General features: G+C 45.2%; 1 protein-coding gene across 1 annotated transcript; it reads left to right on the top strand.

Moving 5' to 3' along the window:
• The first annotated feature begins 1,660 nt into the window (after positions 1-1,660).
• On the top strand, positions 1,661-9,093 carry LOC138368054 (Kruppel-like factor 18). Its single transcript, XM_069330352.1, has 6 exons — positions 1,661-1,738; positions 1,876-2,139; positions 5,180-5,361; positions 5,613-5,808; positions 6,854-7,117; positions 8,974-9,093. The coding sequence occupies exons 1-6, from the start codon at positions 1,661-1,663 to the stop codon at positions 9,091-9,093; spliced, it is 1,104 nt and encodes a 367-aa protein (XP_069186453.1).
• The last annotated feature ends 17,409 nt before the right edge of the window (positions 9,094-26,502 follow it).

Below are 26,502 nucleotides of genomic sequence, written 5' to 3'. Positions count from 1 at the left end.
CGCAGCCACTTGGACACAACCACGTGGACACAGCCACATGGGCGCAGCCACTAGGACACAGTCACTTCGACATAGTCACTTGGACACAACCACTTGGACATAAACACATGGACACATTTACTTAGACACAACTACTTGGACACAGTCCTTTGGACACAGGCACTTGGACACAGGCACTTGGACACAGTCACTTGGACACAACCACTTGAACACAATCACTTGGACACCACCACTTGGACACAGCCACTTGGACACAGCCAGTTGGACACAACCACTTGGACACAGCCTTTTGGGCACAACCACTTGGACACAACCACTTGGACACAGTCACTTATAAACAGGCAATTGGACACGGCCACTTGCACACAGCCACTTGGGAAAAACCAATGTGACACAGGCACTTGGACACAGCCATTTGGACACAGCCACTTGGACACAGCCACTTGGACACAGTTACTTGGACACGCTACTTGGACACAATCACTTGGACACATCCACTTGGGTGCAGCCACTTGGACGCAGGCACTTGGAAACAGGCACATGGAGAGAACCTCTTTGACACTCTGTCACTTGGACAGAGTTACTTGGAGACTGCCACTTGGACTCAACCTCTTGGACAGTCACTTAGACACAGTCACTTGGACACAACCACTTCGACACAGCTACTTGGACACAGTAACTTGGACACAGCAAATTGGACACTGGCACTTGGACACAGCCCCTTGGACACAAACACTTGTACAGAACCTCTTTGACACATCCTCATGGATACAGGTACTTGTACACAGTCACTTGGACACAGCCACTTGGACACAACCACATGGACACAGAGACTTGGACACAGTCACTTGGACACAGCCACTTGGACACAACCACATGGACACAGAGACTTGGACACAGTCATTTGGACACAGCCACTTAGACACAAGCACTTGGACACAAACACTTGGACACAGTCACCTGGACACAACCACTTATAAACAGGCACTTGGACACAACCACTTTTAAACAGGCACTTGGACACAACCACTTGGACACATCCACTTGGACACAGCCACTTGGGCACAACCACTTGCGCACAACCACTTGGACACAGCCAATTGGACACAGCCACTTATAAACAGGCACTTGGGCACAACCACTTGGACACAGTCACTTGGACACAGCCACTTGCGCACAAAAACCTTGACACAACACTTGGACACAGCGACCTGGACACAGCCACATGGACACAAATACTTGAATGCAATCACTTGGACACAGCCACTTGGACACAGCCTCTTGGATAGAGTCACGTGGACACTGCCACTTGGGCACAGGCACCTGGACTCAGCTACTTCGACACAGCCACTTGGACACAACCACTTTGACACAACAATTTGAACACAGCCACTTGGTCACAGTCACTTCGACATAGTCACTTGGACACAACCACTTGGACACAAACACATGGACACAGTACTTTGGACACAGGCACTTGCACACAGTCACAAGGACAAAGCCACTTGGACACAACCAGTTGGACACAGCCACTTGGACACAGTCACTTAGAAAGAGTCACTTGGACACAACCACTTGAACACAATCACTTGGACACCACCAGTTGGACACAACCACTTGGACACAACCACTTTAACACAACCACTTGGAAACAGTCACTATGACACAACCACTTGGACACAGCGACTTGGTCACAGTCACATGGAAACAGTCACATGGACACAGCCACTTGGACACAGTCAGTTGGACACAACCACGTGGACACACTTATAAACAGGCAATTGAACACAACCACTTTGACACAGCCACTTGGACACAGTCATTTAGACCCAGCCACATAGACACAGCCACTTAGGCAAAACCAATGTGACACAGGCACTTGGACACATCCATTTGGACACAGCCACTTGGACACAGCCCCTTGGATACAGTCTCTTGGACTCAGCCACTTCGACAAAGCCACTTGGACTCAACCTCTTGGACAATCACTTAGACACAGTCACTTGGACACAACCACTTCGACACATCTACTTGGACACAGTAACTTGGACACAGCAAATTGGACACTGGCACTTGGACACAGACCCTTGGACACAAACACTTGTACAGAACCTCTTTGACACATCCTCATGGATACAGGTACTTGTACACAGTCACTTGGACACAGCCACTTGGACACAGCCACTTGGACACAATCTCATAGACACAACCACTTGGACATAGCCACTTGAACACAGTCCTTTGTACACAGCCACTTGGACACACACCATCTTGGACCCAACCACTTTAACACAGCTAATAGGACACAGACATTTGGACAAAGCCACTTGGAAACCACAGCTTGGACTCAGCCAAATGGACACTTGGAATTAGTCACTTGGACACAGTCACTTGAGAACAGTCACGTGGACACAGTCACTTGGACAAAGTCACGTGGACACAGTCACTTAGACACAGTCACTTGGACACAGTCACTTGGACACAGCCACTTGAACACAGCTGCTTGAACACATTCACTTGGACACAGCCACTTCGACACAGTCACTTGGATACAACCACTTCCACACAGTCACTTAGACACAGCCACTTGGACACAGCCAATTGGACACAACCACTTCGACACAGTCACTTGAACACAGTCACTTGGACACAGTCACTTGGACTCAGTATCTTGGACAAAACCACTTGGGCACAGTCACATGGAAACAACCACTTATAAACAGGCACTTTGACACAACCACTTGAACACAGCCACATGGACACAGCTTTTTGGCCACAACCTCTTGGACATAGCCACTTGGACACAGCCACTTGGACACAGCCTTTTAGTCACCACCATTTGGACACAACCACATGCACACAGCCACTTGGACACAGCCGATTGGACCCAGCCAAATGGACACAGCCACTTGGACACAGCCACTTGGACACAGCCACTTGGACACAGCCACTTGAACACAGTCCCTTGGACACAACCACTTGAACACAGTCCCTTGGATACAGCCACTTGGACGCATCCACTTGAACATAGTCACTTGGAATCAGCAACTCTGGCACTACGACTTGACCACAGTCATTTGTACACTGCCACTTGGACTCAGCCACTTGGACACAGTAACTTGGACACTGGCACTTGGACACAGCCACATGGACGCAACCACATGGACAAAACCACTTGAACTTATCCATATGGATTCTGGTACTTGGACACAGCCACAAAAACACAGAGACTTGGACACAGTAACTTGGACACAACCACAAAGACACAGAGACTTGGACACAATCATTTGGACACAACCACATGGACACAACCGCTTGGACAAAACCACTTGGACACAGCCACTTGGACACAGACACATGGACAAAGCCACATGAATAACGGCACTTGGACACAACCACTTGGACACAACCACTTGGACACAGTCACTTGGACACAACCACTAATAAACAGGTACTTGGACACAGCCACTTGGACACAGCTTTTTGAGCACAACCACTTGGCCACTTGGACAAAACCACTTGGACACATCCACTTGGACACAGCCACTTGGACACAGCCTTTTAGGCACAACCTCTTGGACACAGCCACTTGGACTCAGCCACATGGACAAAGCCACATGAATAACGGCATTTGGACACAACCACTTGGACACAACCACTTGGACACAGTCACTTGGACACAACCACTTATAAACAGGCAATTGGACACAGCCACTTGGACACAGCTTTTTGGGCACAACCACTTGGACAAAACTACATGGACACAGCCACTTGGGCACAGTCACTTGGACACAGTCACTTGGACACACACACTTAGACGCCGTCACTTAGACACAGCCACTTCGTAACAATCACTAGAACACAAACATTTGGATACAATCACTAGGACATTGTCACTTCGACACAGCCACTTGGCCACAGCCACTTGGACACAAACTCTTTGACATAGTCACTTGGTCACAGTTACTTGGCCACAGTCACTTGGACACAATCACTTGGCCACAGCCACTAGGACACAGCCACTTGGACAGAGTCACTTGGCCTCAGCCAATAGGACACAAACACTTGGCCACACCCACTAGGACACAAACAAATGGACACAGCCACTTGGACACAGCCACTTGGGCACAGTCACTTGGACACAGTCACTTGGACACACACACTTAGAAACCCTCACTTAGACACAGCCACTTCGTAAAAGTCATTAGAACACAAACATTTGGATACAATCACTAGGACGTTGTCACTTCGACACAGCCACTTGGCCACAGTCACTTGGACACACACACTTGGACACAGTCACTTAGACAGAGCCACTTCGCCACAACCACTAGGACACAAACACTTGGACACAGTTACTTGGACACAGTTACTTGGACACAGTCACTTGGACACAGTCACTTGGACACAGCCAATAAGACACAAACACTTGGCCACAGCCTCTAGGACACACCCACTTGGACACAGTCACTAGACCTCAGCCACTAGGACACAAACACTTGGCCACAGCCACTAGGACACAGCCACTTGGACACAGCCACTTGGACAGTCACTTGGCCAAAGCCACTAGGATACAAACACTTGAATACAGTCACTTTGACCCAGCTACTTGGCCACAGCAAGAAGGACATAAACACTTGGACACAACCACTTAGACACTGTCATATGGACACAGCCACTTGGCCACAGCCACTAGGACAAAAACTCTTGGACAAAACTACTATGACACAGCTAATTGGACACAGTAACTTCGACACAGGCATTTGCACACAGATACTAGTAAACAACCACTTTGACACAGCCACATGGACACAGCCACATGGACACAGCCACTAAGACACAGTCACATGAACTCAGTCACTTGGACACAGTCACTTGGACACTGTCACTTGGACTTATTCTCTTGATCACAACCACTTGGACACAACTACTTGGACACAGTCACTTTGACACTGCCTTTTGAGCACAACCACTTGGACAAAACCACTTGGACACAGTCACTTGAACACAGCCTCTTGGGCACAATCACTTTGACACAGCTAATTGGACACAGCCACTTCGACACAGTCATTTGGACACAATCACTTGGACACTGTCACTTGGACTCATTCTCTTGGACACAACCACTTGGAAACAACCACTTGGATACAGTCACTTTGACACAATCACTTATAAACAGGCACTTGGACACAACCGCTTGGACACAGCAACTTGGACACAGCCTTTTGAGCACAACCACTTGGACAAAACCACTTGGACACAGCCACTTGGACACACCCACGTGGACACAGCCACTTGGACACAGCCTTTTGGGCACAACCACTTGGACACAACCACTTGGACACAGTCACTTATAAACAGGCAATTGGACACAGCCACTTGGGAAAAACCAATGTGACACAGGCACTTGGGAAAAACCAATGTGACACAGGCACTTGGACACAGCCATTTGGACACAGCCACTTGGACACAGCCACTTGGACACAGTTACTTGGACACGCTACTTGGACACAATCACTTGGACACATCCACTTGGGTGCAGCCACTTGGACGCAGGCACTTGGAAACAGGCACATGGAGAGAACCTCTTTGACACTCTGTCACTTGGACAGAGTTACTTGGAGACTGCCACTTGGACTCAACCTCTTGGACAGTCACTTAGACACAGTCACTTGGACACAACCACTTCGACACAGCTACTTGGACACAGTAACTTGGACACAGCAAATTGGACACTGGCACTTGGACACAGCCCCTTGGACACAAACACTTGTACAGAACCTCTTTGACACATCCTCATGGATACAGGTACTTGTACACAGTCACTTGGACACAGCCACTTGGACACAACCACATGGACACAGAGACTTGGACACAGTCATTTGGACACAGCCACTTAGACACAAGCACTTGGACACAACCACTTGGACACAGTCACCTGGATACAACCACTTATAAACAGGCACTTGGACACAACCACTTTTAAACAGGCACTTGGACACAACCACTTGGACACATCCACTTGGACACAGCCACTTGGGCACAACCACTTGCGCACAACCACTTGGACACAGCCAATTGGACACAGCCACTTATAAACAGGCACTTGGGCACAACCACTTGGACACAGTCACTTGGACACAGCCACTTGCGCACAAAAACCTTGACACAACACTTGGACACAGCGACCTGGACACAGCCACATGGACACAAATACTTGAATGCAATCACTTGGACACAGCCACTTGGACACAGCCTCTTGGATAGAGTCACGTGGACACTGCCACTTGGGCACAGGCACCTGGACTCAGCTACTTCGACACAGCCACTTGGACACAACCACTTTGACACAACAATTTGAACACAGCCACTTGGTCACAGTCACTTCGACATAGTCACTTGGACACAACCACTTGGACACAAACACATGGACACAGTACTTTGGACACAAGCACTTGCACACAGTCACAAGGACAAAGCCACTTGGACACAACCAGTTGGACACAGCCACTTGGACACAGTCACTTAGAAAGAGTCACTTGGACACAACCACTTGAACACAATCACTTGGACACCACCAGTTGGACACAACCACTTGGACACAACCACTTTAACACAACCACTTGGAAACAGTCACTATGACACAACCACTTGGACACAGCGACTTGGTCACAGTCACATGGATACAGTCACATGGACACAGCCACTTGGACACAGTCAGTTGGACACAACCACGTGGACACACTTATAAACAGGCAATTGAACACAACCACTTTGACACAGCCACTTGGACACAGTCATTTAGACCCAGCCACATAGACACAGCCACTTAGGCAAAACCAATGTGACACAGGCACTTGGACACATCCATTTGGACACAGCCACTTGGACACAGCCCCTTGGACACAGTCTCTTGGACTCAGCCACTTCGACAAAGCCACTTGGACTCAACCTCTTGGACAATCACTTAGACACAGTCACTTGGACACAACCACTTCGACACATCTACTTGGACACAGTAACTTGGACACAGCAAATTGGACACTGGCACTTGGACACAGACCCTTGGACACAAACACTTGGACAGAACCTCTTTGACACATCCTCATGGATACAGGTACTTGTACACAGTCACTTGGACACAGCCACTTGGACACAATCTCATAGACACAACCACTTGGACATAGCCACTTGAACACAGTCCTTTGTACACAGCCACTTGGACACACACCATCTTGGACCCAACCACTTTAACACAGCTAATAGGACACAGACATTTGGACAAAGCCACTTGGAAACCACAGCTTGGACTCAGCCAAATGGACACTTGGAATTAGTCACTTGGACACAGTCACTTGAGAACAGTCACGTGGACACAGTCACTTGGACAAAGTCACGTGGACACAGTCACTTAGACACAGTCACTTGGACACAGTCACTTGGACACAGCCACTTGAACACAGCTGCTTGAACACATTCACTTGGACACAGCCACTTCGACACAGTCACTTGGATACAACCACTTCCACACAGTCACTTAGACACAGCCACTTGGACACAGCCAAATGGACACAACCACTTCGACACAGTCACTTGAACACAGTCACTTGGACACAGCCGATTGGACCCAGCCACATGGACACAGCCACTTGGACACAGCCACTTGGACACAGCCACTTGGACACAGCCACTTGAACACAGTCCCTTGGACACAACCACTTGAACACAGTCCCTTGGATACAGCCACTTGGACGCATCCACTTGAACATAGTCACTTGGAATCAGCAACTCTGGCACTACGACTTGACCACAGTCATTTGTACACTGCCACTTGGACTCAGCCACTTGGACACAGTAACTTGGACACTGGCACTTGGACACAGCCACATGGACGCAACCACTTGGACAAAACCACTTGGACTTATCCATATGGATTCTGGTACTTGGACACAGCCACAAAAACACAGAGACTTGGACACAGTAACTTGGACACAACCACAAAGACACAGAGACTTGGACACAATCATTTGGACACAACCACATGGACACAACCGCTTGGACAAAACCACTTGGACACAGTCACTTAGACAGAGCCACTTCGCCACAACCACTAGGACACAAACACTTGGACACAGTTACTTGGACACAGTTACTTGGACACAGTCACTTGGACACAGCCAATAAGACACAAACACTTGGCCACAGCCTCTAGGACACAGCCACTTGGACACAGTCACTAGACCTCAGCCACTAGGACACAAACACTTGGCCACAGCCACTAGGACACAGCCACTTGGACACAGCCACTTGGACAGTCACTTGGCCAAAGCCACTAGGATACAAACACTTGAATACAGTCACTTTGACCCAGCTACTTGGCCACAGCAAGAAGGACATAAACACTTGGACACAACCACTTAGACACTGTCATATGGACACAGCCACTTGGCCACAGCCACAAGGACAAAAACTCTTGGACAAAACTACTATGACACAGCTAATTGGACACAGTAACTTCGACACAGGCATTTGCACACAGATACTAGTAAACAACCACTTTGACACAGCCACATGGACACAGCCACATGGACACAGCCACTAAGACACAGTCACATGAACTCAGTCACTTGGACACAGTCACTTGGACACTGTCACTTGGACTTATTCTCTTGATCACAACCACTTGGACACAACTACTTGGACACAGTCACTTTGACACAACCACTTGGACACAGCCACTTGGACACTGCCTTTTGAGCACAACCACTTGGACAAAACCACTTGGACACAGTCACTTGAACACAGCCTCTTGGGCACAATCACTTTGACACAGCTAATTGGACACAGCCACTTCGACACAGTCATTTGGACACAATCACTTGGACACTGTCACTTGGACTCATTCTCTTGGACACAACCACTTGGAAACAACCACTTGGATACAGTCACTTTGACACAATCACTTATAAACAGGCACTTGGACACAACCGCTTGGACACAGCAACTTGGACACAGCCTTTTGAGCACAACCACTTGGACAAAACCACTTGGACACAGCCACTTGGAAACAACTACTCGGACACAACCACTTAGACACAGCTAATTTAACACGGACCACTTGGACACAGCCACTTGGACACTGCCTTTTGGACACAGCTTTTTGGGCACAATCACTTGAACAAAATCACTTGGACACTGCCACTTGGACACAGCCTTTTGGGCACAACCTCTTGGATATAACCACTTGGACACAGTAACTAGGGCACAGCAAATTGGACACTGGCACTTGGACACAGCCACATGGACACAACCACTTGGACAAAACCACTGTAGATATGATAGAGCCCAGTAGGCTCAGGAATCTGTACACCAGTTGATTGACAGTTGAGAGGCGGGACCAAAGAGCCAAAGCTCAACCCCCGCAAGCACAATTAGGTGAGTACAATTAGGTGAGTACTTGGACTTATCCACATGGATTCTGGTATTTGGACACAGTTACTTAGTCACAGTCACTTGGACACAACCACTTGGACACAGCCACTTGGACACAGCCACATGGACAAAGCCACATGAATAACGGCACCTGGACATAACCACTTGGACACAACCACTTGGACACAGTCACTTGGACACAACCACTTATAAACAGGCACATGGACACAGCCACTTGGACACAGCTTTTTGGGCACAGCCACTTGGACACATCCACTTGGAAACAGCCTTTTGGACACAGCTTTTTGGGCACAACCACTTGGACAAAACTACTTTGACACAACCACTTGGACACAGCCTTTTGGGCACAACCTCTTGGACACAGCCACTTGGACATAACCACTTAAACACAGCCTTTTGGACACAACCACTTGGACACAACAACTTGAACACAGCCACTTGGACACAGCCACTAACAATGAGGCATTTGGGCACAACCACTTGGACAAAGCTGCTTGGACACAGTAACTTGGACCCAGCCACATGGACACAACCACTTAGACACAGCCACTTGAACACAGTCCCTTGGACACAGCCACTTCGATGCAGCCTCTTGGACACAGTCACTTGGACGCATCCACTTGAACACAATCACTTGGAATCAGCAACTTTGACACTTCCACTTGACCACAATCACTTGGGAACAGCCTCTTGGACTCAGCCACTTGGACACAGTAACTTGGACGCGGCAAATTGGACACTGGCACAAGGACACAGCCACTTGGACAGAACCACTTGTTCACATCCACATGGATACTGGTACTTGGACACAGTTACTTGGTCACAGCCACTTTGACACAATCACATCGACACAGAGACTTGGACACAGTCAATTGGACACAATCACATGGACACAACCACTTGGTCAAAACCACTTGGACACAGCCACTTGGACACAGCCACATGAACAAAGTCATATAAATAAAGTCACTTAGACGCACCCACTTGAACACAGTCACGTGGACACAACCACAAGGACGCAGCTTCTTGGAGACATTAACTTGGACACAGCAACTTGGACGCAGCCATTTGGAAACAACCACTTAGACACAGCCACTTGGACACTGCCTATTGGACACAGTCACTTAGATACAACCATTTGGACACAGCCACTCGGACACAGCCACTTGATCACAGCTACTTAGACTCAGCCACTTTGACACAGCCAATTGGACACAGCCACTTGTGCGCAGCCACTAGGACACAGTCACTTCGACATAGTCACTTGGACACAACCACTTGAACACAATCACTTGGACACAACCACTTGGACACAACCACTTGGACACAACCACTTGGACACAACCACTTGGACACAGCCACTTGGACACAGCCACTTGGACTCAGCCACTTGGACACAACCACTTGAAAACAGTCATTAGGACTCAACCACTTGGACTCAGCCACTTGGACACAACCACTTGGAAACAGTCATTAGGACTCAACCACTTGGACACAGTCACTTGGACACTGTCACATGGACACAGCCACTTGGACACAACCACTTGGAGACAGCAACTTGGACACAGCCACATGGACACAACCACTTGAGAACAGCTACGTGGACGCAGCCACGTGGACACAGCCACTTGGACGCAGCTGCTTGGACACAGACACTTGGACACATACACATGGGACAAAGCCACATGAATAACGGCACTTAGACACAACCACTTGGACACAACCACTTGACCACAGCCACTCGAACACAACCTCTTAGAACACAGTCACATGCACACAGTAACTTGGACACACCCACTTTGACACAACAACGTGGACACAACTATTTGAACACAGTGAATTGGGTACAGCCACTTGGCCACAGTTACTAGGACACAAACACTTGGACACAGCCACTTGGGCACACACACTTAGACACAGTCACTTAGACACAAACATTTGGATACAATCACTAGGACGTTGTCACTTCGACACAGTCACTTGGCCACAGTCACTTGGACTCACACACTTGGACACATTCACTTAGACAGAGCCACTTCGCCACAGCCACTAGGACACAAACACTTGGACACAGTTACTTGGACACAGCCACTTGAACACAGACACTTGGACACAGCCACTTGGACACAGTCACTTGGACACAGCCAATAAGACACAAACACTTGGCCACAGCCACTAGGACACAGCCACTTGGACACAGTCACTTGGCCTCAGCCACTAGGACACAAACACTTGAACACAGTCACTTTGACCAAGCTACTTGGCCACAGCAACAAGGACATAAACACTTGGACACAGCCACTTGGACACAGTCACTTGGACACAGCCAATAAGACACAAACACTTGGCCACAGCCACTTGGACACAGACACTTGGACACAGTTACTTGGACACACCCACTTTGACACAGCCACTTGGACACAACCACTTGGAAACAGTCATTAGGACTCAACCACTTGGACACAATCACTTGGACACTGTCACATGGACACTGCCACTTGGACACAGTCACTTGGACACACACACTTGGACACAATCACTTGGACATAGCCACTTGAACACAGACACTTGGATACAGCCAATTGGCTGTGTCCAAGTGTCGCACAGGCAAGGCATTTGGACACAGGCATTTGGACACATGCATTTGGACACAACCAGTTTGACACATTCACTTAAGACACAACCACTTGGACACAGCTGCTTGGACACAGCCACTTGGACACAGTCACTTGGACACAACCAGTTGGAAACAGCCACTTGGATACAACCACTTGGACACAGCCACAGGGACACAGCCACTTGGACACAGCCACATGGACACAACCACTTGGGAACAGCTACGTAAACACAGCCATGTGGACACAGCCACTTGTACGCAGCTACTTGGACACAGACACTTGGCCACAGTTCCAAGGACACAAACACTTGGACACAGTCACTTAGACACAGTTACCTCGCCACAGCCACTAGGAGACAAACACTTGAACACAGTCATATAGACACAGCCACTTGGCTAGAGCAAATGCGACAAAACCACTTGGAACAGTCATATAGACACAGCCACTTGGCTACAGCCACATTGACACTTGGACACAACCACTGGGACACAACCACTTGACCACAGCCACTCGAACACAACCTCTTAGACACAGTCACTTAGACACAGCCTTTTCGCCACAGCCACTAGGACACAAAAACTTGGACAAAACCACTTGGACACAGTCACTTCGACACCGTCACTTGGCCACAGCCACTGGAACACAACCACTTTGACACAACCACTTGGACACAGTCACTTGGACACAGTCACTTGGCCTCAGCCTCTAGGAAACATAGACTTGGACACAGTCACTTTGACACCGTCACTTGGCCACAGCCACTGGAACACAACCACTTGGGCACAACCACTTGGACACAGTCACTTTGACACCGTCACTTGGCCACAGTCACTGGAACACAACCACTTTGACACAACCACTTGGACACAGTCACTTGGTCACAGCCACTTGGACTCAGCCACTTGGATACAGCCTCTTGAACACAGCCTCTTGGACACAACCTCTTGGACACCGCCACTTTGACACAGCCTCTTAGGCACAACCACTTTGACAATTGCTAATTGGACACAGCCACTTGGACACAGTCACTTGGACTCAGTCTCTTGGACACAGCCACTTGGACACAACCACTTTGACAAAGCCACTTGGACACAGCCACGTGAACACCACTACATTGACATAGTTACTTGGACACAGGCACTTGGAAACACTCACTTGGACGCAGCCACTTGGACGCAGCATCTTGGACACATCCACTTGGACACAGCCACTTAGACACAGTCACATGGACGCAGCCACTTGAACACAGTCACTTGGACACAGCCACTTGGACGCAGCCTCTTGGACAAATCCACTTGGTCACAGCCACTTGGACGAAGCGACTTGGACACAACTACTTGAACACAGCCACTTTGACACTGGGAAGCGAAGGGAGCAAGAGACAGAACACAAGGTATCGTCTGGGAGGTAAAATCCTGCAGGAGTCAAATAGAGAGAAAGATCTGGGGGTTGATATCACACCGAACCTGTCCCCAGAGGCCCACATCAAAAGAATATCATCACCGGCATATGCTAGACTGGCCAATATAATAACTACATATAGAAACTTGTTTAAGGAATCGTTCAGGACCCTGTATATCACCTATGAAAGATCAATCTAAGAGTATGCAGCTCCAGCCAGGAGTCCATACCTAGTTAAACACAAGACAAAGTTAGAGAAGATTCAGCGGTATGCCACCAGGCTCGTCCCGGAACTGAGAGGAATGAGCTACAAGGAAAGGCAAAAGGAGCTGAACCTCACATCCCTGGAAAACAGAAGAGTAAGGGGAGACATGATAACCACCTACAAAATTCTCAGGGGAATTGACAGGGTGGACAAACACAAACTCTTTAGCACGGGTGGGACACGAACAAGGGGACACAGGTGGAAACTTAGTACCCAGATGAGTCAGAGAGACGTAAGAAATAATTTTTTCAGTGTCAGAGAAGTTAATAGATGGAAGGCAGTAGGAAGTGATGTGGTCTAGGCTGACTCCATACACAGTTTCAAATGTAGATATGATAGAGTCCAGTAGGCTCAGGAATCTGTACACCAGTTGATTGACAGTTGAGAGGCGGGACCAAAGAGCCAAAGCTCAACCCCCGCAAGCACAATTAGGTGTACAATTAGGTGAGTACTTGGACACAGCCACTTTGACTCAGCCACTTGGACACAACCACTTGGACGCAGCCACTTGGACACAGTCACGTGTACACAACCACTTGGATGCAGCCACTTGGACACAGCCACATGAACGCAGACACTTGGACACAGTCACTTGGACACAGCCATTTGGACACAGTCATTTGCACACAGTCACTGGGACACAGCCACTTGAACACAGCCACTTGGATACAGCCACTTGGACAACCCTACTTGGATCCAGCCACTTGGACACATGCACTTGGACACAGCCACTTGGATACAGCCATTTGGATACAGGCACTTCGACACAGCTATTTGGACGCAGCCACTTGGACACAGCCACTTGGGTACAGCCACTTGGACACAGGCACTTGGACACAGCTATTTGGACGCAGCCACTTGGCCACTGCCGCGTATGAAAATGTTAAGACCCACTAGCCTGGAAACACACTTTGCCAATCATTAACCAGATACCCACACCCACGTACAGACTTGCAAAGCGACTCAACGGCTTGCTGACTCCTTACATTCTTTTGCGTCTCGATGTCGAATATGTAGTCCAATAAGATCTCCAACTTTCCGGGCCATCTCACTTGGTCTGTACATAACGTGACAGTTTATAACCAGATTTAGTAGAGTGACTTGGTCCTCAGTGAGGTTGATTCCACCAAGGTTCAAGAAGCCATCTCTGGGTCGTGGAATCGCCAAAAAAACGGCCAACCTACTCATGAAAAACTCTCCAGACACAAAGCAGAACGCCTTGAAGGAAACCAACGTTGGAAAACAACCAACGTTGTTTTATCAAATCAACCAAATCAACCTAATCAACCAAATCAACCAATCAACCAAATCAAAAAAGGAGGTGATTTGATAAAACAACCATGCCCAAGATTACCATCAAAGTGCCATCGGGGAGGTGGTTCAAATAGCCTCGGCTATCACCTCTTTTTGTACGGTCACTGATGGTCGAGTGGTTAAGGACTCCCTGTACACCAGTTGCATAGTGCTCCTGGCAGTATATATATATATATATATATATATATATATATATATATATATATATATATATATATGCGAACAAGCCTGAACGCTCTCCAGGCATATGTGCAACAAGTTGCATATATGTTTGTCGAGTGGTTAAGGGATCCAGTACATCAGATGCATTGCTTCTGGCAGTATGGGTTCGAGTCACTTCTGTGGTGTGAGTTTTCAGTGGCATATATGCCTGGAGACTGTTCAGGCTTGTTCGCATTTGTGTTCCTCACGTGTGCCCTAAAGAATGATGTGATTTGATAAATTACCATGCCCAAGATTACCAACAGAGTGCCGGCGGGGGGATGGGAATTAGCCTCGGCTACCATCCTCTTTTCTCCGGTCGTGTTGGTCGAGTGGTTAAGCGATCCTGTACATTAGATGCATTGATTCTGGCAGTATGGGTTCGAGTCACTTCTGGGGTGTGAGTTTTCAGTTATATATATATATATATATATATATATATATATATATATATATATATATATATATATATATATATATATATATATATATATATATATGTATGTATATACATATATATATGTATATTAGTATATTTTGGTAGCAGTCTTTCTTGTAAACATATTTTGTTCAATATGACCGAAAGGGAAAGATTCTAACACGAATTTTCTGAATATTTCTTGCATTTTTCTTCGCTGTCAAAGGTAATTGAAAAATTAACTCTCCAAAGTTAATTTTCAAATTTTTATTGATGGTGTGACGCCTAGAAGCATTTCGTAAGAGACTTCTTAAATTTTCAAAGACAAATTTTTATGTACTCTGTTTCATGCTTATATTTGTTTTTGGGTGAGGTGATAAAACACGAACCAATGGGTGATCATGAGGTAAAAATAATTTTTCATAGTGAAAACACGAATTATTGTTTTTTTTTTTCCTGTTTCTGTGTTGGTTCGGGGTCTTGAAGTGGGTAGAATGTAATTATTTGTTAATTGGCTGTTAATTGCTGGTGTTGACTTTTTCATGTGTAGGGCCTCGCTGATGTCGAGTCTCTTGCTGTCGCTGTATCTATCGATAATTTCTGTGTTGCTTGCTAAGATTTCTCTTGTGATAGTCTGGTTGTGTGTGGAGATTATAGGCTCCTTAATGGAGCCCTGTTGTTTGTGTATTGTTAATCGCCTAGAAAGAGATGTTGTTGTCTTGCCTATAAACTAAGTCCCCAAGTGGGCATGTGAAAGTATAGACGACGTTAGTTTCTTTCAAGGCGTTCTGTTTGGTGTCTGAAGAGTTCTTCATGAGTAGGTTGGCCGTTTTCTTGTTTTTGCAGTAAATTGTCAATTGTATCTTGTGATTTTTGTCTGTGTCGATAACGTTCCTATTAATAATGTCTTTCAGGTCACTTTCCTCCGTTTTAAGAGCCGTCGAAAAGACGTTCCAGTAAAATAGTCTAATAGGGGGTACAAGTGTTGTGTAAGTTGACTCTTCAGAGATTGCATGGCGTTTCACCTTTCTTTTAATGACGTCCTCAACATAACCGTTAGATATGCCATTTTTTAATTAGGACCTGCCTTGCCCTATAGAGTTTTTCATCGACCTGCTTCCAATCAGAGCTGTGAGTGAGAGCCTGGTCGACGTAAGCGTTGACAACACTCCTCTTTTTACCTGTCTGGGCAGTCATTATTGGCATTAAGGCACATTCCTATGTTCGTTTCCTAAGTGTTGACTGCAGTGTGGAAGTCATAATTCTTTTCCGTGACTGTTACATCAAGAAAGGGCAGCTTCCCATCACTCTCCATCTCGTAAGTGAAACTTAACACCGAATTTTGCTCGAATGTCTGCTTCAGCTGCTGCAGACGTCTGTCATCAGGTTGTTGAAATTTCCAACAATTATTCTCATCCCTAATACAATAGGATGTATTTCCTGTATTAGGCCTCACAATCATTTAATACTCATTTACTAATCCTTAGTACAATGGGATGTATTTCCTGTACTAAGTGTCATAATTAATTAACACCACTAATCCGTAGTCCTTCCACATATCTGTAGATCTAACAGAAGTCCAACCATTTACTTTCCTTTATCAAGGATTATTATTTAGTAATAGGTTACCTATATTTAGTATACAGCAGTTTACTAGAATTCCTTTACCAAGCTAGATAGATGTTGTAGTAAATAATATCATAATCTAAAATAATTTTCACCTCCAAAGATTTTCGTTTTATTGTTCAGTCTGCATTAACTGACTTGCACTACGATAATCAAATATTACCACATAATGTATTCAATTATAATATCATCAGTCGTCATAAACACTTCCTTCCCTATTTAACTTTAATTAATGAAAAGAATTTATGCTCGGGCTCCCTACTGGGAGTTATCGTGCATGCGCGTCCCCCGGGAGGGAAGGAGGACTCTCGCCATATTAGATCTACTGGCAGCAAGGTATACCGAAGCTGTCCTTCTATATCAGACAATAATGCAAGCATCCGTACATCATCGGGCTTCAGATTGAGGACCCAGCCTTTCAGTATCACGGACACCAGTATCAGCAGGCATTATTCCCTCTTGTATTATTATTGTGAGCTCAATAGATAATATTCATGTTGGTGCCCTGTCGTGACGCTCCAGGCAAAAATATAAACCCCATGTAAGTGCTGTTTCCTCCCTATCAATTATTTAGATATTGCATTTATGTGTGTGAATATTAATCTGGAGTGGAAGTTATGGAAGTTAATTATTGCAGCATGGAGTAACACAACTGAGGAGGCGTGTGACTGTTCATATGCTCACGTGTTCCCAGGATCACTATCAGAGCTGATTCCAGACTGTTGTAGAGATTGGATTCCAACTACGTTCCTCTGTCACAGCTGAGATTTAATTAGTTCTTATTGTAGATAGTTCTCTCTCAGCTGTGAGAGTCAACACATACTATATTGCATATTGATTACATAATATTTAATCTTTAGCGTGCAGTAGTATTTTTGCATTAGAATTTACTAATCAATATAATCTGTGTGTGTGCATATTATCATCATTATCATGTATACAATTATTATATATGCATCACGTAGACTAAACTCATAGAAGACCTCCCCAAAATGTGTAATGAGAAGATGGTTCTAGTATGTATAGAATATACGGTTCATTGCATAATAGAATAATATAATTTATTGCATTTAATCATAGAGATCCATAAGCCACTGGTTCTCTCATTTAGATAATAATTCTAGTCTTTCGAGCTATCTTAGAAATAATTGTTATTTTGCATTCATAGAATTTTACATTTTATTAGTATTAAACTAGAGCCAGATTTCCCTTCACAGGTACCTGCATAAGAATGTCATCGACGTACCTGCAGTATATGGCGGGTTTCAAGTCCTTGTCAACTACGATCCTTTACTCTATGGTACCCATGTAGAAGTTTGCAAACAGGACACCTAGTGGAGAACCCATGGCGACCCCATCTACTTGCTTATACATGTGCCTATCCGGCCTCAAGAAGGGTGCTTCTTTAGTACAGTGTTCGAGTAACTTCCTCAGTATGCTCTCTGTTATGTCTAGAAGGGTGCAAGCCAAATCACGATACTCTATGGCCGTCATCATCCTGATTGTTTCGTCCATAGGCACGTTGGTAAACAGCGACTCCACCTCCAGAGAGGCTCTTACCCCTGTGCTCCATACTCCCCGTGCACCCCGCAGTAAGTCAACGTCCAGAGAGGCTCTTACCCCTGTGCTCCATACTCCCCGTGCACCCCGCAGTAAGTCAACGAATTCCTTTGGAGACTTGAGGTTAAAAGCCCAAGGCACATACGGAGTCAGCAGGCAGTTGAGTCGCTTGGCTAGTCTATGTGGCTCTCTCACAGCTCTGGTTGGAAGTATGTCGATGAGGAACTCTGTAGAGTTAATCAGGTCCTAGTCAATAATGTCTTCTCTAACGGTTATGTTGAAGACGTTATTAAATAAAAGGTGACACGTCATGCAATCTCTGAAGAGTCAACTAACACAACACCTGTACCTCCTATTAGACTGTTTTACAGGAACTTCTTTTCGACGGCTCATAAAACGGTGGAAAGTGTACTGAAAGATGTTATTGATAGGAACGTTATACTATTGATAGGAATAATGACCCCACAGACACAAATCAGAAGATACAATTAACACTTTACTACAAAAACAAGAAGACGACCAAGCGACTTGTGAAGAACTCTCCAGACACCAAACAGAACACCTTAAAAGTGACCAACGTCGTCTATACATCTGGTGATCTGTTATTCCGAAAGTTCCTCCACGCCCTTGTGTTCAGTACCTTTGCTTCCATACATGCCCTATTATACCATGGATTCTTCTTTTGCTTCTCGGATTTTTCCTTTTCAGCCGGGATGTATCTGCTTACTGCCTCCTGATATTTTTGGGTGACATAGTCCATCATATCTTGTACAGAATTTGCTCTGAAGTCTGTGTCCCAAGGTATTTCCCTTAGGAAGCTTCTCATCTCCTCATAATTTCCCTTTCGGTATGCCAGCCTTTTGTTTCCTAGTTCTATTTTGGGGGGGGGGATAATTCCTAGTTCTACCAGGTACTCAACGTTCAATACACTGTGATCACTCATTCCCAAGGGCGCTTCCATCTTGACTTCCCTTATATCCCACTCATTTAGGGTAAATATCAGATCAAGCATTGCTGGTTCATCCTCTTCTCTCATTCTTGTTGGATCCTTGATGTGCTGGCTTAGAAAGTTTCTTGTTGCCACGTCCAGCAGCTTAGCTCTCCATGTTTCTGGTTCTCCATGCGGGTCTCTGTTCTCCCAATCTATCTTCCCATGGTTGAAGTCTCCCATAATTAGTAGTCCAGATCCATTCCTGCTAGCAACAGAAGCTGCTCTCTCCATTATGTTAATGGTGGCCATATTGTGTGTACTCACCTAGTTGTACTCACCTAGTTGTGTTTGCGGGGGTTGAGCTCTGGCTCTTTGGTCCCGCCTCTCAACCGTCAATCAACAGGTGTACAGATTCATGAGCCTATCGGGCTCTGTCATATCTACACTTGAAACTGTGTATGGAGTCAGCCTCCACCACATCACTTCCTAATGCATTCCATTTGTCAACCACTCTGACACTAAAAAAGTTCTTTCTAATATCTCTGTGGCTCATTTGGGCACTCAGTTTCCACCTGTGTCCCCTTGTGCGTGTTCCCCTTGTGTTAACTAGACTGTCTTTATCTACCCTATCAATCCCCTTCACAATCTTGAATGTGGTGATCATGTCCCCCCTAACTCTTCTGTCTTCCAGCGAAGTGAGGTTTAATTCCCGTAGTCTCTCCTCGTAGCTCATACCTCTCAGCTCGGGTACTAGTCTGGTGGCAAACCTTTGAACCTTTTCCAGTTTAGTCTTATCCTTGACTAGATATGGACTCCATGCTGGGGCTGCATACTCCAGGATTGGCCTGACATATGTGGTATACAAAGTTCTGAATGATTCTTTACACAAGTTTCTGAATGCCGTTCGTATGTTGGCCAGCCTGGCATATGCCGCTGATGTTATCCGCTTGATATGTGCTGCAGGAGACAGGTCTGGCGTGATATCAACCCCCAAGTCTTTTTCCTTCTCTGACTCCTGAAGAATTTCCTCTCCCAGATGATACCTTGTATCTGGCCTCCTGCTCCCTACACCTATCTTCATTACATTACATTTGGTTGGGTTAAACTCTAACAACCATTTGTTCGACCATTCCTTCAGCTTGTCTAGGTCTTCTTGAAGCCTCAAACAGTCCTCTTCTGTTTTAATCCTTCTCATAATTTTAGCATCGTCCGCAAACATTGAGAGAAATGAATCGATACCCTCCGGGAGATCATTTACATATATCAGAAACAAGATAGGACCGAGTACAGAGCCCTGTGGGACTTCACGCCAATCGGAGGTCTCACCCCTCACCGTAACTCTCTGCTTCCTATTGCTTAGATACTCCCTTATCCACTGGAGCACCTTACCAGCTACACCTGTCTGTCTCTCCAGCTTATGTACCAGCCTCTTATGCGGTACTGTGTCAAAGGCTTTCCGACAATCCAAGAAAATGCAGTCCGCCCAGCCCTCTCTTTCTTGCTTAATCTGTGTCCCCTGATCGTAGAATTCTATCAAGCCTGTAAGGCAAGATTTACCCTCCCTGAATCCATGTTGGCGATTTGTCACGAAGTCCCTTCTCTCCAGATGTGTCACCAGGTTTTTTCTCACGATCTTCTCCATCACCTTGCATGGTATACAAGTCAAGGACACTGGCCTGTAGTTCAGTGCCTCTTGTCTGTCGCCCTTTTTGTATATTGGGACCACATTCGCCGTCTTCCATATTTCTGGTAGGTCTCCCGTCTCTAGTGACTTACTATATACTATGGAGAGTGGCAAGCAAAGTGCCTCTGCACACTCTTTCAGTACCCATGGTGAGATCCCATCTGGACCAACAGCCTTTCTAACATCCAGATCCAGCAGGTGTCTCTTGACCTCCTCTCTCATAATTTCGAACTCCTCCAAGGCCGCCTGGTTTACCTCCCTTTCTCCTAGCACAGTGACCTCACCCTGTTCTATTGTGAAGACCTCCTGGAACCTCTTGTTGAGTTCCTCACACACCTCTCTGTCATTCTCTGTATACCTGTCCTCGCCTGTTCTAAGTTTCAATACCTGTTCTTTTCCTTCTGATGTGACTGTGGAGTAGCTTAGGTTCGGTCTTGGCTTTGTTGGCTATATCATTTTCAAAATTTTTCTCTGCTTCTCTTCTCACCCTGACGTACTCATTCCTGGTTCTCTGGTATCTCTCTCTGCTTTCTGGTGTTCTGTTATTCCGGAAGTTCCTCCACGCCTTTTTGTTCAGTTTCTTCGCTTCCATACATGCCCTATTATACCATGGATTCTTCTGTGTGTGTGTGTGTGTGTGTGTGTGTGTGTGTGTGTGTGTGTGTGTGTGTGTGTGTGTGTGTGTGTATGTAGTCACAACATCCCCCTCCCCAAAACAAAAATGCTTTCCTTGCATGTTTAAGTATAATCAACCAAATCGTAACTATTTTCTAAACATTTATATAATGCAATACACCATCAGGGGTTCCAAGATTTTCCTAACGAGGAAAATGTCAACTTACCAGCCCAGAGAAGGTTGAATCTCTTTCATAAGAAAAGGCAACAATGACAGAAGAGCTGCTGGCTTACCTGAGGTGTACCTGGAGGAGGGGCTGTCCTCACCTCTGCTGTGTACAGGCACCATCTTCTTGTTCAGCTTGACCTGTTGCACAGAGAAGCAGAGAGTCACAGACGATCAAGGCCTCATAACAGAGCAGTATAACGCCTTGTGAAGGAGCTTGACAATGGGAAGGAATTAACAACCCAAGATGACTTGTGTTTATTCTTTAACCTATATTGGGCTTTACCTAATTATTATTGTTTGTTCTGTTAGGATTTATTTAGTTGCAGCTGTGTATATTATTACGGAGCTTCTTCTCACAGTTACTGTGTGTACCACACTGGTACTTCTCACAGCAACTGTGTATACCACTCTGGCACATCTCACAGTAAGTCACAACAGTTACTTCCTCATAGTCTCACAGTTGCGGTATTATATTACTTTTGATTTTATGGAATTCGTAATCTGTCTTTGTATGTCGTTTATGATATTCTGATTATTTTGTCCTTAAACGAAACCTTTCCTTTATAATGGTCGTTAAATATTGCAATTCAAAAATAGTTTGGAGCACATCAAGGCACATAGTTGTTAAGAGAAGCTCTGCATTTGTCTTCACACGTAAATTAACCCTACCACACACCTGGATCTCTTACACATACCTGAACCACTACCACGGTCTCACACCAGATCCTCCTGACACTCCCACAACTAATATGTCTACCACTACACTCCTGCACCACTGCACATGCCTCACCACTCCTCACACACACCAGCACCCCCACACACCTGCTTAACAACACCCCTACTTAACCACACACACACCTGTTCCATCTCCTGCTCCAGGCGTCTCAACCTGCCCCGTCTCTTCAGGAGGAAAATCACCAGGAGCGACATCACCAGGATCGTGGTCAGGGAAGCCACCAACACTATGATCATGGGAGGCACCAGCTCCAACAACCTGGTGTTCCCACCGGGGCCCTCCTCCTCCTCGGCGTCCACGCTACCCACGCCCACACCTGCCTCAGGGCCGCCCACACCACCCCCAGGAGAGATCCCGCCCACACTTCCGACGCCGCTGATGGGACGAACACCGTGCCCAGTTGGCATACCTGGAACCACCAAAGAAATTATTAAAATTTAAAGATATATTCTCAAAAGATTAATATATATATATATATATATATATATATATATATATATATATATATATATATATATATATATATATATATATATATAACTGAAAACTCACACCCCAGAAGTGACTCGAACCCATACTCCCAGAAGCAACGCAACTGGTATGTACAAGACGCCTTAATCCACTTGACCATCACGACCGGACATAATGAGGTGATAGCCGAGGCTATTTGAACCACCCCACCGCCGGCACTCGGATAGTAATCTTGGGCATAGCATTTTACCAAATCACCTCATTCTTTGGGGCACACGTGAGGAACACAAATGCGAACAAGCCTGAATGGTCCCCAGGACAATATGCAACTGAAAACTCACACCCCAGAAGTGACTCGAACCCATACTCCCAGAAGCAACGCAACTGGTATGCACAAGACGCCTTAATCCACTTGACCATCACGACCGGACATAATGAGGTGATAGCCGAGGCTATTTGAACCACCCCACCGCCGGCACTCGGATAGTAATCTTGGGCATAGCATTTTACCAAATCACCTCATTCTTTGGGGCACACGTGAGGTGATTTGGTAAAATGCTATGCCCAAGATTACTATCCGAGTGCCGGCGGTGGGGTGGTTCAAATAGCCTCGGCTATCACCTCATTATGTCCGGTCGTGATGGTCAAGTGGATTAAGGCGTCTTGTACATACCAGTTGCGTTGCTTCTGGGAGTATGGGTTCGAGTCACTTCTGGGGTGTGAGTTTTCAGTTGCATATTGTCCTGGGGACCATTCAGGCTTGTTCGCATTTGTGTTCCTCACGTGTGCCCCAAAGAATGAGGTGATTTGGTAAAATGCTATGCCCAAGATTACTATCCGAGTGCCGGCGGTGGGGTGGTTCAAATAGCCTCGGCTATCACCTCATTATGTCCGGTCGTGATGGTCAAGTGGATTAAGGCGTCTTGTACATACCAGTTGCGTTGCTTCTGGGAGTATGGGTTCGAGTCACTTCTGGGGTGTGAGTTTTCAGTTGCATATTGTCCTGGGGACCATTCAGGCTTGTTCGCATATATATATATATATATATATATATATATATATATATATATATATATATATATATATATATATATCGTACCTAATAGCCAGAACGCACTTCTCAGCCTACTATGCAAGGCCCGATTTGCCTAATAAGCCAAGTTTTCATGAATTAATTGTTTTTCGACTACCTAACCTACCTAACCTAACCTAACCTAACTTTTTCGGCTACCTAACCAAACCTAACCTATAAAGATAGGTTAGGTTAGGTTAGGTAGGGTTGGTTAGGTTCGGTCATATATCTACGTTAATTTTAACTCCAATAAAAAAAAATGACCTCATACATAATGAAATGGGTAGCTTTATCATTTCATAAGAAAAAAATTAGAAAAAATATATTAATTCAGGAAAACTTGGCTTATTAGGCAAATCGGGCCTTGAATAGCAGGCCAAAAAGTGAGTTCTGGCTACTAGGTACGACATATATATATATATATATATATATATATATATATATATATATATATATATATATATATATATATATATAAATGTACATGTAGAAAGATATCTATGTTGATATACATATAGTTAGACATATCTAAGTAGATATATATATATATATATATAAATATCTACTAATATATGTATACATATCTAGACATATGAAGATAGACATATTCACACATATACATTAGAAAAAAAGAGAAATACATTCATTTCTTGAAAATGTGTTGATATGTTGATATATTTACTTATTTATTTATTTATATGTATGCATAATTAAAGAACAATAAATAAAGAGATATAAACATAATGAAAGTCAATAGTAAACACCACTAAAGTGATTGTATCGGGAAATTAGTTTCATTATATTTCATTATCACACAATACAAATATCTCCCGTCAACAGTCACATGTTCGGTCATGACAAATGGTGAACCACAGAGATAGTGACGGTGGTTCATAAACAGGAAGAAGTAGTAGTTGTAATAATAATAATAATAATAATAATAATAATAATAATAATAATAATAATAATAAAAATAATAATAATAATAATAATAATAATAATAATGCTAAAGTCAATGGAGTAATCTTGGGATAAGAACTAGTATTCTGGGTCCCCTCAGACGCGCCCCTTTACGAGCCCAGGTTTAATTACTTACAGCGTAGCATGGTCGACTGGGTTAAGTCGCGTGGCTTGGGGGATCCAGAACGTTGGTTCAAATCCTCGGTTTGCTCCTGTGGTTTCTGCTTCAGGTATTTCATGCCTTTGTGATTTTTGGGTGTGGATGATAATAATAATAATATTATTATTATTATTATTTTTATTAATAATAATAATAATAATAACAACAATAAAACTCAAATATATATGGATGAGTTCAAGTGAATGAATTATGTTTTGTGAGTGTTATTTGGCTCAGTGATCTGACTGTTGGTGTGGTAACCATGCAAGTTATTGTGCTCCAGTTACCCATCCTGTGACCGCTTACCCATCCTGGGAGTTCTTACCCATCCTGTGAGCACTTACCCTTTCTGTGTGAGCACTTACCCATTGTCTGTGAGCACTTACCCATCCTGTGAGCGCTTACCCATCCTGTGAGTGCTTAACCATCTTTTACACAGGCCCGTAAATAGGATTACAGAGATCACAAACAAACTTAATCTGACTTCAGCGGGTAATTTGACTTTAAACTTGAGCTACTCTCCACACCTTATAACAGTAACAACAACCAACTAACTGGCTTCTTACACTGCAACATCTATGCATGTATAGCATAATATTATACATTGCAGGAACATCTAATGCTAATACATAAAATATTTTTCACCTTAGAAGAGTTGCTGTTTATAATTTTCATTCTGCAGGCTACACAGGTTAAGTTCCCTTCACCTGCAGTATACGAGTCTTAAACCCAGGACCACATGCGTGAGCGGTCGTAGCTCTATCAACTGGGCTATGAGTAGTTATAAA

Source organism: Procambarus clarkii, chromosome 24, assembly GCF_040958095.1.
Source record: "Procambarus clarkii isolate CNS0578487 chromosome 24, FALCON_Pclarkii_2.0, whole genome shotgun sequence".
Taxonomy (NCBI): Eukaryota; Metazoa; Arthropoda; class Malacostraca; order Decapoda; family Cambaridae; genus Procambarus; species Procambarus clarkii.
This window is presented reverse-complemented; position numbering and strand designations above follow the sequence as displayed.